Consider the following 14,255-nt stretch of genomic DNA (forward strand, 5'->3'; position numbering starts at 1 on the left):
TATATTTTAAAATCATTTATTGATTAATATCGCTGTGATATTTTCCTTATAATAAATTGCCATGGTGCCAAATATCACACTGGAAATAAGAATATTTTTCATGATATCAATATCTTAATATATGCAAAATTACATATAAAAACTCAGCTGTCATTCACTCTCATTTCACTCCTATAAATGAAACATTTACCAGCTCTATGGTTTACTTTTGTGTCATTTAACACCCAAGGCCAGGTGTATGATGCACACCTTGGAAAACAGTGCTACAGGCGTATCTCAGTGCAGGAATACTCATCTTGAGGCTGCTGCTGCTCACACTTACAGTACAATCACACCAACAGAAAGGAGCCTTTTCTTTATATGCTACTTATGTATATGGGGTTTTAAATAAGTGATGGAAACTGACAATGAACATAACTGTGATTCCAACTTTTTGGGCATTTCACTGTCCAAATGCTAATAACTTCGGAGTTCTGCTCCACATTTCACTTTTTGTGGCTTTATTAACAGACTGTATTGACTGAATTTAGGTGTGTGCAGCTTTTTGTGCATAACATCACACAAAAATCTTCAAGCTGCAAAGACCTGCTCAACGTTATTTATGTATTCACAGAACATCATAAATTATTAGTGTGATGTGACTGTATTTACACGATTAACACGATTCCACTTCAAGTCAGTAAATTATAATGCTGAGTTATCGCTCTGTCTTAATTAATAGCACATATTTTAATTGATCAATTGAGTCAAAGGAGACTAGGAAGCAGATTTCCTTTCTTGAGAATTTGGAACGAAATCTTTAAAGAGAAGCCCGACAGTTAGAAAGAACAAGAATCCATCTATTGTGCTGGAGGTGATGGATAATTCCTGCCTGCTTCTCTCATTGCTCCTGCATGGAGACACAGCCGTGCGCTGCTGTGAACTTTATATAAAATACATGATGAATGCTGGCTGGATGAAAGACAATGTGTTTCAGATGTCATCTACAAAGGCAAACATGATAAATGTCATTGACTGTGCTATCATTGCAGTGGAGCAGTTACAGTAGTAGGTGCAGGAGGATCAGTGTGTGTGTGTGTGTGTGTGTGTGTGTGTGTGTGTGTGTGTGTGTGTGTGTGTGTGTGTGTGTGTGTGTGTGTGTGTGTGTGTGTGTGTGTGTGTGCACGCGCGCGCGCGCGTGCAGTGTGAACATCGCTATTCATGCCAGCCAAATAAATGTCAATGTAAAAAGAGAATTAAAGATTTTCATTTCCCAGAGGCGGCGCTCTAATAAACTTGATCTCTCATTTTGTTTGCAATTTGTCCTCCTGTCAGGATTTGATCATTTGCCAGCCTCTGCATGTCATGTTAAACCATTTTATAGTGATTAAGGATGGGAGAATGCCTTCCCCCGTGGTATAATTCTCCAAAAAGAGATGTCAATTTGTTATTGTTCTTTTTTTTCCCCTGCCCTTCATTTGGAGCCTTTCATCACACCACCACTTCAAACGTGCCTTTTAAGAGGTGGGAACAGGGGAAATGGCCCTTTATTTAGCTGCCACTGACACTGCTGAACTACACTGGGCTTTTGCTTATACATCCATTCTAGGAGTAATTAAGATCATTGTGCCTTGAACCTTAACAGTGAGGAGATCTAATAAACGATCATTCAGCAGGGGTTGCCGCTCTAATCACTGATAAGGACTTGATAAAGCCTGACTCGGCTCCTCTGCGAGTTTTAGAGCCCTTCAGGGAGCGAGACTCGCAGATTTCAAATTTGAAAAAAACTGATCTATACATGTTAATCACATGAAGTAGAAAAAGAAAGAAATACTGGATACAAAGCATAAGGCTCCTTTCTTTTAGTCTTTATGTTGTTAAAGCAAGGCGATTTGTCATCTTCACCAAAGGTAAATTAAACATTGCAGAATTATTTGAAGCTGTGCTTGAACAAACCTTAATAGTCTGTTCAAAAAGCGTAATGTTTATGTTGCAAACTTCATTATAGACAAAATCAATTAACAGCCGGTGCTGTGAGAAAGACCTCCACTTTTTACTTGGCATCTCAAGTTGAAGTGTTTTCTTTCATGACTCTTTGAGAGGATATTGGTTGGCGATGATCTTTTGCCTGTGGTTACAGTAATTACAGGCATATGTCCCTTTTTTTATAACTCAATTGTGAACAAAGATTCTGGTTATGATAGGGAAACAGATTGAATGTCAACTTTCTTCTAACCTGTCGCGTTTGCCAAGAAAGCGGTAACGTTGTTTTCCTCTCCGAGGCTCAGATTTTGGCTGAAATGCAGCAGGAGTGGTTCCAGGAGAAGCATTCTCAGGGAAGTTTCTCACATAAAGATGTTGTACTTAAACTCTGATGAGCACTTCAGCTCATGAATTGAAGCTAAATATTCATGTGTAATTCCCAGTCGCTTCGCAGCTTCGAATTTAAAGTGATGTATTAATTGTTTTACATGTGTAGATGAAAAAATGCAACAGGATCAGAGTGAAAGTCCCTCTGTGGTTGTTGATTAAACTCCTAAAAACTCATCTTTATGTATCAGAGTTACAAATTTAGTCAGGTTTTCATGAACATAAACCCTTCCAACCTTAAAAGGACTTGGATCTACACTGTTGCTTCCTCAGACATGTACACATCCATAATTCCCTGCAGCCTGATCACTGCAGCTCGAGCACACCAGCTCACCTGCAACTCTACTCAAACACTGTAAAACTACTGTCTCCACAAAATGACATTTCTATTCAGCTAAACTGTATTCTGAGTTACATTTTGAAAGAAAAAAAGAGATGTTTTAATTTGAGATTTACTTTCGATCTTCACTCCTTCTCTGGTTAGCATTAGCTACGTGGTTAGTTTTAAGAAAATAAGTTGGTTGACGTTTTCAGAAGGATAAGTATATTTTAGAAGCTCGGTTCAATATAGACTTAAAAAAACTAAAGTTTTGATTAAAATATGAATTTTCACTGCACGTTTTAAGCTTTTCCTCTATTTTCTGGGTTACCATTTAATATGCGATTTATTAGCTAAAAACTAGCGGCAGTAAAGTAATAGCATAAATGACATAAATGTAAGTATGTTTCCCCCAAAGCATGAATAAGAGTGCAGTTAAGTTGCATAGAAGCATAATTTTTTGCGGATGGGGTTGGCTACTCAGGTTGTAATCTTGGTATAATTCAGCCATAAAAGAAGAATGATGACACAGAAAGCTCCACACTGAAAGTTTATACGATTGATTCTTTAGGTTTTTTACGTAGGAGACCTTGGAAGTCTGAATCTCTGTTTTTGAGACTGTCTTTGGTACACTGCAGTTTCAGCCATGGTGTTAACTGCTTATTTTGTTCACGATGTGTCTTTTAGCATGTAGAATAACACCATACTGACATGTTAACAAGGTAAAAATGTTGATTTTCACCAAAGGGGGTGTTTAACTTTAATAACCTACCAACTACTTGATCTACCTGCTGTTTGTCAAAGCGGCACTACTGAGTACAAAGTATAGCTTGTATTAATGTCAGAGTCAAAGCAACACTCCATATGCTCATTCTCCACTAAAATTTAGGTCGTCTCATTGGTATGTACAGTCACTTATTCTACAGGAGAGCATTTTCTTAGTCACTGTTGTGCTGTGAATTGTCATTGTTCAAGAGAATATCCAATAATAAAGGACTTAATTGATACTTATTTCAAAGAGACGCCTGTTGAAAGAATTTCTTAAGTTTAATCACCACCATTCAAGAGTTGTAATGAGGGAATTATGAAGAGTGAATTAACAAAAGCACACAATTATAGCTTACTGGAAGGAAGTATTTGAATTCCTTTGAGTTTTTTTCTCGCTGTTTTTTTTTTTTCCTCTGTGGTGCGGGTTACCTGTCAAAGCACAGCCATACTACACTCCCACGTCTTCACCAACAATCTGCTGCTTCACTCACTTTGTCACAGCGAATTCTAAGAACACGAATATGTTGGTATTTAAAAATAAGTGCGGCAGAGTTTTTATTGATTGAAAATAATGTTGCCGATCTCATTACAGTGAAATGTGAAAAGAGTTCAGCAAAGTGATGTTTTCACATGTTGTCAAGCCAGAAACAACAGAGTCAGAGTACTTTGGCAGAGGCTTTTTTATTATTTATTGCCATTTCCATGACAGATTTTTACCAATGAGATCTTTGTTACAGATGGCCAGGGAATTGTTGGACTGTAACTTGAGTTAACATGTCAGTCAGATTTAATAATTTGCATCAGTGGGGTTATGTGAACTTTCCCCTAGCAGAATACAAACTTTGGCCATGAATAAAGAGAAATATTGGATGTCTAATGTGCCATGAAACAGCTCCTCAGAAACTTCTGCAAATGCCATCAACAACATTGTGCTGCCCGCAGTGAGCTGATCAGCCAGAAATGTGAAAGAGGTGCCTCTTAGGTGCTGAAACTGAAATTCACAAGGTCATGTCAACATGTTTCACAAATTATTCAAAGATTTTTTTTTTCTCAAAATGTCATTTGTTATAGTTGTAAAGGGCCAAAATATCAAGTTAAAGTTTTTCCACTTAGCAGTCTCTACCAGATCTGAGTTTTCTGTTATTGAGGTTTTTGGCCAAAATAAATCAATTTACAGTGACTTTTCAAAGAAATAACACTAGAATGTGTGCAAATTGTAAAGCCCTTTGAGGCAAGTTTGTGAATTTTGGATGTGAAAATCAAACTGACTTGACTACAACAACACTAAGGCCCTGTCTATACGTACATGAGCATTGTTTATAGCAGCTTTTTCTATGTATTTTGGTCTTTTGGCAGCATACAAACACAGTTTTAGATCATTCAGGAGACATTCAGAAACCCAGTTTGCAGTGTTGATGTAAAATCAGGGAAAAGAGAGTTTTTGGCTTGTTGTCAGAGTGTGCCGTTATCTCCTTTGTTCACACAAGGTGATTTTGTGTAATCCTAGACGTGGCCAAAATAGTGACATTGTTAACCTTGCTAACAAGACGTGTTTACACATTAAATGTACAGTTACCCTTCCACTACAGTATAGCATCAGAATAATTCCACACATATGATTTCCTCCTTTCTCAACACGCCATTGTTAGAAACTGGTAATAGCTTTTTTTTCAGGCTTCTGATTGGCCAACATGGCTTTAGGTTTGGGTAATTTTGGCACCTGCTGGTTGCTCTTGACAGCACTTAAGATGTGTTTTTGCATTTTTATGTGGATAGATTTTTTTTCTTTTTCCTTTTTTTCAAGAACAAAGGAGGAAAAACCTTGTTTTAAAAAAATAAATAAAAAAACACCCACGTACATGTAGACCAGACCAGAAATCCAGCTAATGGCTGTGTGGAGATGTACTTTCAGAAATGCTAATGTCACCATGCTAACATGCTCAAATGACAAAACCAAAGCTTACCTTCTTGTTTTGGTTTTACCTGTTGGTGTAGACAGTCAGAAAAATGAATTTAACAGCACATGTGCTTGATGAATGGTCCACAGACATGAGGTGTTCAGTGTCGCCGTGGCATAAGGCTGCGTTTTTGTGTGTCTTTAGGTCATGAAGTGGTTGTACATTTAGTTAATTTAACTTAAAAATTGCTGTGGTTTGTAAAATTGTATTTATGAAAAAACTGTGAAGCTTGGCAAATGATTTAAATCTTTCAAATACTGTGACTTAACTTTAATTTGCATCCAGTCTTAATTGCAAGATAATAATTGGAGGGACTTGTTCAATAGATTTTATAACAGCCAAAGAGTTAATAAGAAAGAAAAATAAAGTACAATGGAGTACAATAAAAGCCTCCAATCAAATCCCCAATTAATTTAACAGATTTTAATAAGAATCCAAGAACAGAGCTGTTAATTGCTACAACATAACAAAAGGTTTAACAGATTCCGATTCTGTTTGTTTAATGACTTCTGACACTTCTGGATGTGCTGTTCTCACAAAAAAGCGAGTCTAACGTCGAGTAATGTGTTGTAGAAACTTCTTTCTAATAAGGCCTGACTCCTCCTACTCTGCCCTCACCATTAGTTTTAACTACCGTAGACATATTTACACCCAGTTACACTGTTTGATTTTTCGGGGAACTAATCAACACCAGAATCTCTGCAGAACAAGTGCAGCAGGTTCAAATTTTGAAGCATCCGGTTTTACAGCCACAAAGTGCGTCGCACAAGCACGACCACATCTAATGACTGGAGTTTCCTAACTGCGGAGTAACTGACTTACTGTAATTTATTATTAGCACATTTTTTATGTGCGGTTAATCATTTCAAGAAGGAGGAGGATTCTCAAGCTTCATCTGTGGCATTAATTAAGCGAAGTCGTTATGCTACTAATTAGCTGATCCTAAAAGGATTCTTGTATTATTGTAATTTATTATCAAAGTGACAATCAGCTGCTTTCCTTTAAAAGGGAATCGTGCTGTTATAAAAACACAATCTAGCTCCTAATCTGGTGCATCTTCGGTTCCTGACCTGTAATGCAGTCGCTCTCCGCTCCTTAAACACGACTTTTTCAAGCACAACTTGATGAAGTTTCTCTCTCAGTTGGTGTATTACAGTAATTTCCTTGACATCAGGTGTTGAGCAGATGCTCAGCTGCAGGTTGTGTATCTTTTGCCCTGTAGCATGAGGACAGAAATGTATTCAAAAATTGATAAGGTGGGGAGTCTTATCTGCAGCGCAGACGTTCTGTGAGCCCTTGTTAGATTAGCAGGGAGCCTCATTAAACAAGTTTTTTGTAGCTTTTTTCCTCCTGTTCTCCTTAAACTCCCAGGCTTTTTTTCTCAATAAGAGGTCTGTCAGCCTCCTCGTGTTCCTTTTATCCACATGTCAGTCTTTTGTCTCCTGCACCTTTTTGAAGGTTCGTGTCGGCACCAGAGCCCCGGATTGTTTGAAGATTGTGTGTGTGGTTTAGATTGTTCTGACATAAGTTGCTGATTTAATGTCACTCTACACCTCAAGACTTTGTCATCTGGTGGATTTTTGTTTCTTTTTTTCTCCCCCTCTCCTTTAAACTGGAAGTCTCTTTGAAGTGCATATGCTACTGATAATTGAAGCAATACAATCCACTGAAGATAATAAAGAGAGCCTCATTTAATGGATGCTGTTTTGAAGTGAAACGTCGTCACACTTACTATTCTTGCATTGTTTTTAATTTATCTGGGTGCTCACCTAAAGCTTGCTGAGAATTGTTCTTTGAATTATCTGTTACTTTTGCAGCATTGATTCAAAATCACTGCAGGGTGTTGCGTTCTTTTTAGTTGCAGAATTGTCCATTAATTTAACATCAGTTCTACCTTTGTAACTCACACTGAAACAATAGTTCATTATTCACTTTGTTCATTGACACAAAATGACTGTTTTCATTGTAATTTGTGTCATTTATCAAGCACGAAATGCCAAACAGTCACTGATTACAGCTCCTTAAAAGTGAATTTCTGCTGAAACCTTTGTACATTAAATATGCTGGTGTTTTAGACTGTGATGAACAAAGCAATTCTGGTTTTTCAGCTTTAGTGAATGCCGTTAATCACTATTTATGGCATTTTTGAGACTAAAAGATTAAAGGGTCTCAACTAAAGAGTCTACAGCCCTGTTTGCAGCTCTATGAGGATGGCTGCCATGCTAGTGGTTAGTTAGCAAAATGTTTACCATGTTCACCGTTTTAAATTAGCACGTGAACACCCTTTTGACAATTAGAACTAAACACAAAGAACCTCTAATGTTAATAGAATGGTCTGTGCTTTCTACCTTAGCGGCACTCAGAGCGCTTTAATTCACAAATTTACACATACACCAAAGGCGACAAAGCTGCTATGCAAAGTGTTTCCCTGCCTTTGGGGGCCACTTTAGGTTCAGTGTGTTGCCCAAGGATGGAATCAGAAACCCTGCGATCAATAATAACAATAACTTTTTCTGTATAGCGCCTTTCTAAAATAAAGTACTTTCCAATTCAACAAATGTCAAATGAGTAATAATGATAAACTAGTGATAAATTAATAATGAAAACAAATTCAACCAATAAATAGGAGCAAAAGCATTCAGTATATGCAAGATATGATAATTAAATGAAGTCAAGATCGTGTTTTTATACAGCACAACTGAGACAATTGCTATGCCAAAGTACTGTCCAGTACAAAAGCTTAAGCCTGGCATTATTTAAGTCGCATAACAAAACTAAACATTGCGGTTAAGACCCTGTAGTGTTATTTAAGGTACATAATTTCAATTTTAGGGATTAAACCCAACAAAAATTATATAAAATGCTATTTAACTTGACGACATATTAAGCCTGACACCCTGCAGTGTTATTAATAATGAAGAACCATTAAAGTAATGTAATAATAAAGCCAAACACTCATTTTTTCTCCACCGCCTGAGCAACAATGACCCTTAAATATGAAATATGGACTAAATAAAACAACATTGTGCAGCCTTATTAGATACTAATTGAAACATGCTGAGCAAAAGACATAAAACAGGCATGTAGTACATGAATGAATAATTCATTGTGTCACAGTAATGCAAGGGCCGAGCAAGTCATGTATGCATACGCTGGGGCACAGAACTGCAATAGCAAGACAGCAACAGGTGACAACAAAGTACACGGCAGAGACACACCGAAGGCAGCAAGGTGCAGTTGATTTTTAGTGCTGACAGAGCTACGTCCTAATTAACCATTTCCACCATGCAGTTCTTAAGCTGTGTAGGGATTCGGTCACGGATCACCAAAGTTACGACAATTCATCCCGAGGGGGACATGAATGTACGTACCAAGTTTCCTTCCAGGCTTGAGAGGAATCGTTGAGGTATTCAGTGAAAGTGCTAGATAAAACAAAAATCACTATATCATCAAATGTAGTCAGATTCATCCTCTGGGGACCATGAACAACTGGACAAAATTTCATGGCTGTTTGATGTTCGGGTATTATAGATTGCACTAAACATACATTGTCATTCTTAGTATTATAATTCATTGTTTTCTGGTCTGCTTTAAGATTCAAACCTTGTGTGATTCATAGCTTCTTAAACTTTAAAAGGTGTTGGCAAATATTCAGATTTGTTGACCATGGTTAACTTTTACTGCAGATAATCTTCTCGTTTATGCTATTAATTAGTCAAAAACTGCCATGCTGGAGTGCTAAAATCAAATGGCCAATTATTTTCAATTATAACAAAGCCTTGGGGTGTGAAATGACCCCTGAATAACGTAATATCAAGTTGCAGCCAAAAGAAATAATAAGCTACAACGTGGGACAAAGAGAGAAAACTACTGGTGTTGAACTTTAATTAACCATCTTCTTGTGTCCTGACCACAGGTGAGAAGGTGACCATGTTCCCTGTTGTGGACATCGACCAGAATGATATTGTGGACACTAACGGAGCAGGCGACTCCTTTGTGGGAGGTACGGCATTATCGTCCGCACAGCTTGATTTCTGTGTACATTCCCAATTAACCTTTGGTAGCGACCAACTACGTAACGCAGTAACGACTCTAGATTTTACGAGCGTGGCATTTACCCCGCTGTTTTTAGTCTGCATTAGCTGATCATAGCGCCACATAAAGCAGCCATCTTTTGGGTCCTGCTGATGATTAAACAGCACTGTCCCTGTTTCCAGGAGTCATTAGCACCTGGCTCATTTTAATCCCAACTGTTGCCCAAACTATTTCAGAGGTGATGGATGGTCACAGGTTGACCTCTGCTCTTCTGTCTACCCAGGATTCCTCTCTGCGTTGGTCCAAGAGCGTCCGTTGGAGGAGTGCATCCGAGCTGGACACTACGCCGCCAACATCATCATCAAACGGGTCGGATGCACCTTCCCAGAGAAGCCAGATTTTCACTGATGCATCTGAACACTGCACACTGGTCTTTTCCCCCACAGAATACTTGTATATGTATGCTTCAGGATTTTCTGTACATTTTTTTTTTTTTTTTTTATTTACAGTGACTGACTACATGGGACTAATTGCTGCAGCTTGACTGTTTTATCAAGCTCCAATAAACAGCTCGGATGTTTTAATACAGTTCCAACAAATTACTACTATCAAATATTGGAATCATATGTTTATGTATAAAGGAGTATTCCACTGAAAATGTATCTTTTGATCTTGAGAAAGCGAATGCCTACACGCCTGGGAAGGTGGTGGAACACTTATAGTTTCTCCACTGTAGAGCTAAATACTCTGTGTCAGAATATCACCTCATCATTGCTCCAGGTTGTTGATTTATCTGGAAAAGGTTAAAGAAATAAATACATTTATAGTGGAGAAGGGCATTATCTTGCAGGTATGAAAAATTTCTCTGGATACATTAATTATTAAAAAAAAAAATTCACCCAGTCTTGGTAGTTTTCCCCTCTTATTCCTTTTCAACATTGAATCATGGTCAATATAATCTGGCTTTTTAAAAAAAAAGAATTTACAACAAGAAACTCTTTTATGTCAAAGTGGAAGCAGATTTCTACAAAATGACATCCATTAGTTAAAAATATAAAATGGAAAATAAGTGTTTGCCTAAGTATTCACCTCCTTCGAGTTGGTATTTAGTAGATTTAGTAGCACCACAGTTACAACAGTGAGCCTGTGTGGGTCGGTCTTACCCAGCCTCAGACACGTTTACACTGTAGGTTGGACGTGTCCCATCATGATGCTGCCACCACCATGCTTCATAGTGGGGACTGTGTGATGACGTGCAGCGTGTGGTGTCCATCAAACATAGTGTCTGGTCTGATGGCCAAAAGAACTTCTTTCAGTTCACTTTAGAGTTTCCCATAAGCCTTATGACGAGCTGTAGTCGAGAGTTTTTTCAACCGTGGCTTTCTCTTTGCTACTCTCCCATTATAACTTAGAGTGGCAAAGAACAGGAAAGAGTTATATGTAAAGTCTCTCCCATCTCAGCAGCTGAGGTTTGTAACTCTTTACGGGAAGTCATAGGTGTCTTGCTGACCTCTCTCATTCATTTCTTTGTGCCATATTTCTTCCGTTTTTAATGATGGATTTAACTGTGCTCCAAGGGACATTCAGTGAATTTGAAATGTCCTTGTGTCCATCTCCTGACTTATGCTTCACTACTTACGACTACTGCATTCAGATGATTTATATTTTCACCTGAGTCCCTCTGAAGGGGGCGACTACTTATGCAATCACTTATTTTATATTTTTGATTAATGGACATTACTTTGAAGAAATGTGTTTTTACATTGACTTTCATTTTTTTATTTTGTAAATGCTCGGCCAAAAAGTAAAATTAAATTGAAGCACAGTAGAATAGTAAAGCATCTAAAGGTGGTGACTACTTTTTATAGGCACTGTACATGTAGCTCCTTCATGGAATCACACACACACACACACATATATATATATATATATATATATATATATATATATATAAACTTGTCAAATTGTCCCTACTGTATAATCCACTTCTCCATTGTTGATCTATGCTTAATATTTTTCAGTTACTGCTTTGCCAGTAAATTACTATTTACACTTCTTCATTTGGAGCTTCTGCGTGGCGATGAGACAATAGTGACACAGAAGTGGTGAATTAAGTAGTGTAAACTGAGTGCCAAGCAGCAAGCTACAAACTTTTCCGAGCCATCTTTCATGCCTGCAGGGGGTGAGTTTTGTGATACTGTAAAGCACACAATACACTACATTTTCAGACTATTCATTTAATATTAGGCTGTCATGCTGCAGACATCATACACAGGCACCATTACGGATATATTTCAATTTCCAAATGTGGCAGTTGGAAAGAATTTTTTTTTGTTACTATACAAATAAATCAACATCAGACTCATCCTATCATGACACTGATGTACCAAAACAAAGATGGGTTTGACATTTAAGAATCATTTAATCAAAGGGTGGTGTCATAAGTGTAGTTTTCAAGGAGGGGATGCAAGGGATGAATTTTGTGTTTTCCTTTACAGAAATGAAAACATTTCCACTATAAACTGATGCAGCAAAGGCACAAATCAGTGAAGAAAAGTCACCTGGGCCTTTGCTAAATGTGTCCCAGCCTCCATGCACGCCCATAGGTGACGTTTATTTCAGTGCACCCAGAAAAGACAACACGAAAACAACATTATAACCCACAGAATTAGCGAATTTCTGCATTATTTAATCCGGCAGAAGCACTCCCATGCTAATCACTTTTGGACAGCTCAGCACCCTCCATTATGGGCCTGGTGTCCTGGCCCTGCTCAGTTGCCCCCACTCATGCTGGCTGGGTCCTAACTGGACTCTCAGGGTGTGGAGCTGCACTGCGGGGCTACAGGACATCATTTTTCTCAGTTTACGGGATTAGTGGTTGCTCTTCGCAGCCATCATTAGAGGGACCTGAAAATTAGGCTGATCCTTCGTACCCAGCTGTGCCGTCGCTGGGGGTCGGAGACGAGGATCAGAGGGAGGCCCCTCCCCTGCCAGCCCCCACTCCCACTCTCTGTGGGCCAGCAGAAAGTGTTGGCCAGCGTCTCAAGTGTTTTGCGGAAAATAATTCAACACTCGTCTGTTCTACTAAGAAGTGTGATTGAGAATAACATTTTTTGTTCCCCTCGAACAACCTGTTACATCATATTGTCTGTTTTTATTCTCTCTGAGCAGATCGGGAGGAATCCAGCATTTACACTCGCCTGCACAAGAGCGCTATTTCCTGTAATGAGGCATAGTTTATGCATTTATGCTAATTGGGGCCATCTAGGTGAAAACATTCTCCAGCCAAAATGTTATTAACAACTTTGAGACACTTTTTTTTTTCATCAGCATTTTTTAAGGTTTCACACAGATGCGCTTTGAAAAGGACCACATTTCTGATTGGGCAAGATCACACTCCATGGCAGCTGGTTCATTTGCTTCTCAAGATGACAGATGGCAAAACACAAACACAAAAAGAGGGAGCCATGATTAAGTAATGAGAATGCCTGCCACAATAAGGAAACTACTAAACATACTTTTCTCACTTTTCCTGGTAAACTTTTGCCTCGCTCAATGAATGCAATTGAGGTGGAAAAACAAACATTAAAACTGTGCATTTAATTTACATTTACAATATTATTGGTTTTGTAAGCCTAGTGAGCCGTGTGCCTATTGAAAATGTTTGGGTTTTTATTGTGCAGCAGCAGTCTACAAAATCTCCTTTCATTCACAATTAAACACACAGTAGAGAGTAGAGAGGCAAAAACTTGACTTTGTGACATTTGAATACAAAAGTGGGTTCGCGAATAGAATCTATGTTTTTCTTGAATGCAGGCAAAGGAGTAACTGGGGCCCTGGCCAGTGTTTTGCCCCGCAGATGGGCAGCAGTGTTTGTGAACACCAGTGTGGCAGTTGGCAGGGATTGGGAGGGGGATGGGCAGATTGCAATGGCACATGCTCCAATTCAAATTATCCCTGGACCCATGCAGCAGTGGAGGACCTGCTGGGGCCCAGGGTGGCATTCATTATAACCAGACACAGGCAGGTTTTGGTCAGCGCCTCCGTCATGACACCAAAGCATCAAAAATCCCAACACTTCTTTATTCACGTTTCACCTGCTTTCACTCGTTTTCCTCCCTCCGACATCACCTAAATGAAACGGCATTCTATTTGCACACATTTATCGCAAATTATCAGTAAGTAGATTAAAATAAATGGCGAGTGCTGAATGGCAGGAAGATGCTGAATGATATAATGGGGCAAATGCATGCAGGTCAATAGAAAACATCAAGGTCATCAAGGTAATGAGAAGAGCGTCTGATGAAGATGCAATATAATGGCAAATTGACAAGACTATTAACACGTGGATTAAATGAATGCAAATCAAATTATGCATCAAATGTGTCTTTTTTACAAGGGCTAAATGTTTTCATTTGAGATCTTTTTAAAAGCTGCTTGTACAGTACTGTGTGTGTTTATAATCTGATGGGAAGTTACCAATTATCTCTCTAATTACATCCGTATTACTGCATGAAAAATGAGCTTTCTGGCATTTCTAATGCTGCTAAAGAGTTGGTGAATGAGCGAGGGGAGTGCAAATCTAAAAACTGAAAATTTAATGATCTACATTACTGCTAGCAACTATTGCTCTTCCTTGGGCTTGGTGGAGTTAATTAACAGATTAGGGTGTTAGTGTATAATATCCCTCACGGCCATGGGTGGTAATATTGGCCAGGGAGGAGAAATAGCTCGATTTGAAAGTCTGGATTTATGTGTCCAAATCAATCACATTTTTGAGCATATCTGCTGCACATCAGTTGAAGTTTAAAATGCCCATAGGGTAT

At 38.5% G+C, this 14,255-nt stretch overlaps 1 protein-coding gene across 3 annotated transcripts in view; it reads left to right on the forward strand.

The window, feature by feature from the left end:
* adkb (adenosine kinase b) overlaps nt 1–10,332 on the forward strand; it is a 112,478-nt gene extending 102,146 nt beyond the window's left edge. For all 3 annotated transcript variants that reach the window (XM_023279553.3, XM_023279554.3, XM_035952541.2), the window contains 2 exons: nt 9,311–9,397; nt 9,713–10,332. In XM_023279553.3, coding sequence (XP_023135321.1) covers nt 9,311–9,397; nt 9,713–9,837 — 212 coding nt within the window. In that variant the 3' untranslated portion in view covers nt 9,838–10,332. The remainder of the gene's footprint in view (nt 1–9,310; nt 9,398–9,712) is intronic.
* Nucleotides 10,333–14,255: the final 3,923 nt, after the last annotated feature.

This window comes from Amphiprion ocellaris, chromosome 18 (genome assembly GCF_022539595.1).
Source record: "Amphiprion ocellaris isolate individual 3 ecotype Okinawa chromosome 18, ASM2253959v1, whole genome shotgun sequence".
Lineage (NCBI taxonomy): Eukaryota > Metazoa > Chordata > Actinopteri > Pomacentridae > Amphiprion > Amphiprion ocellaris.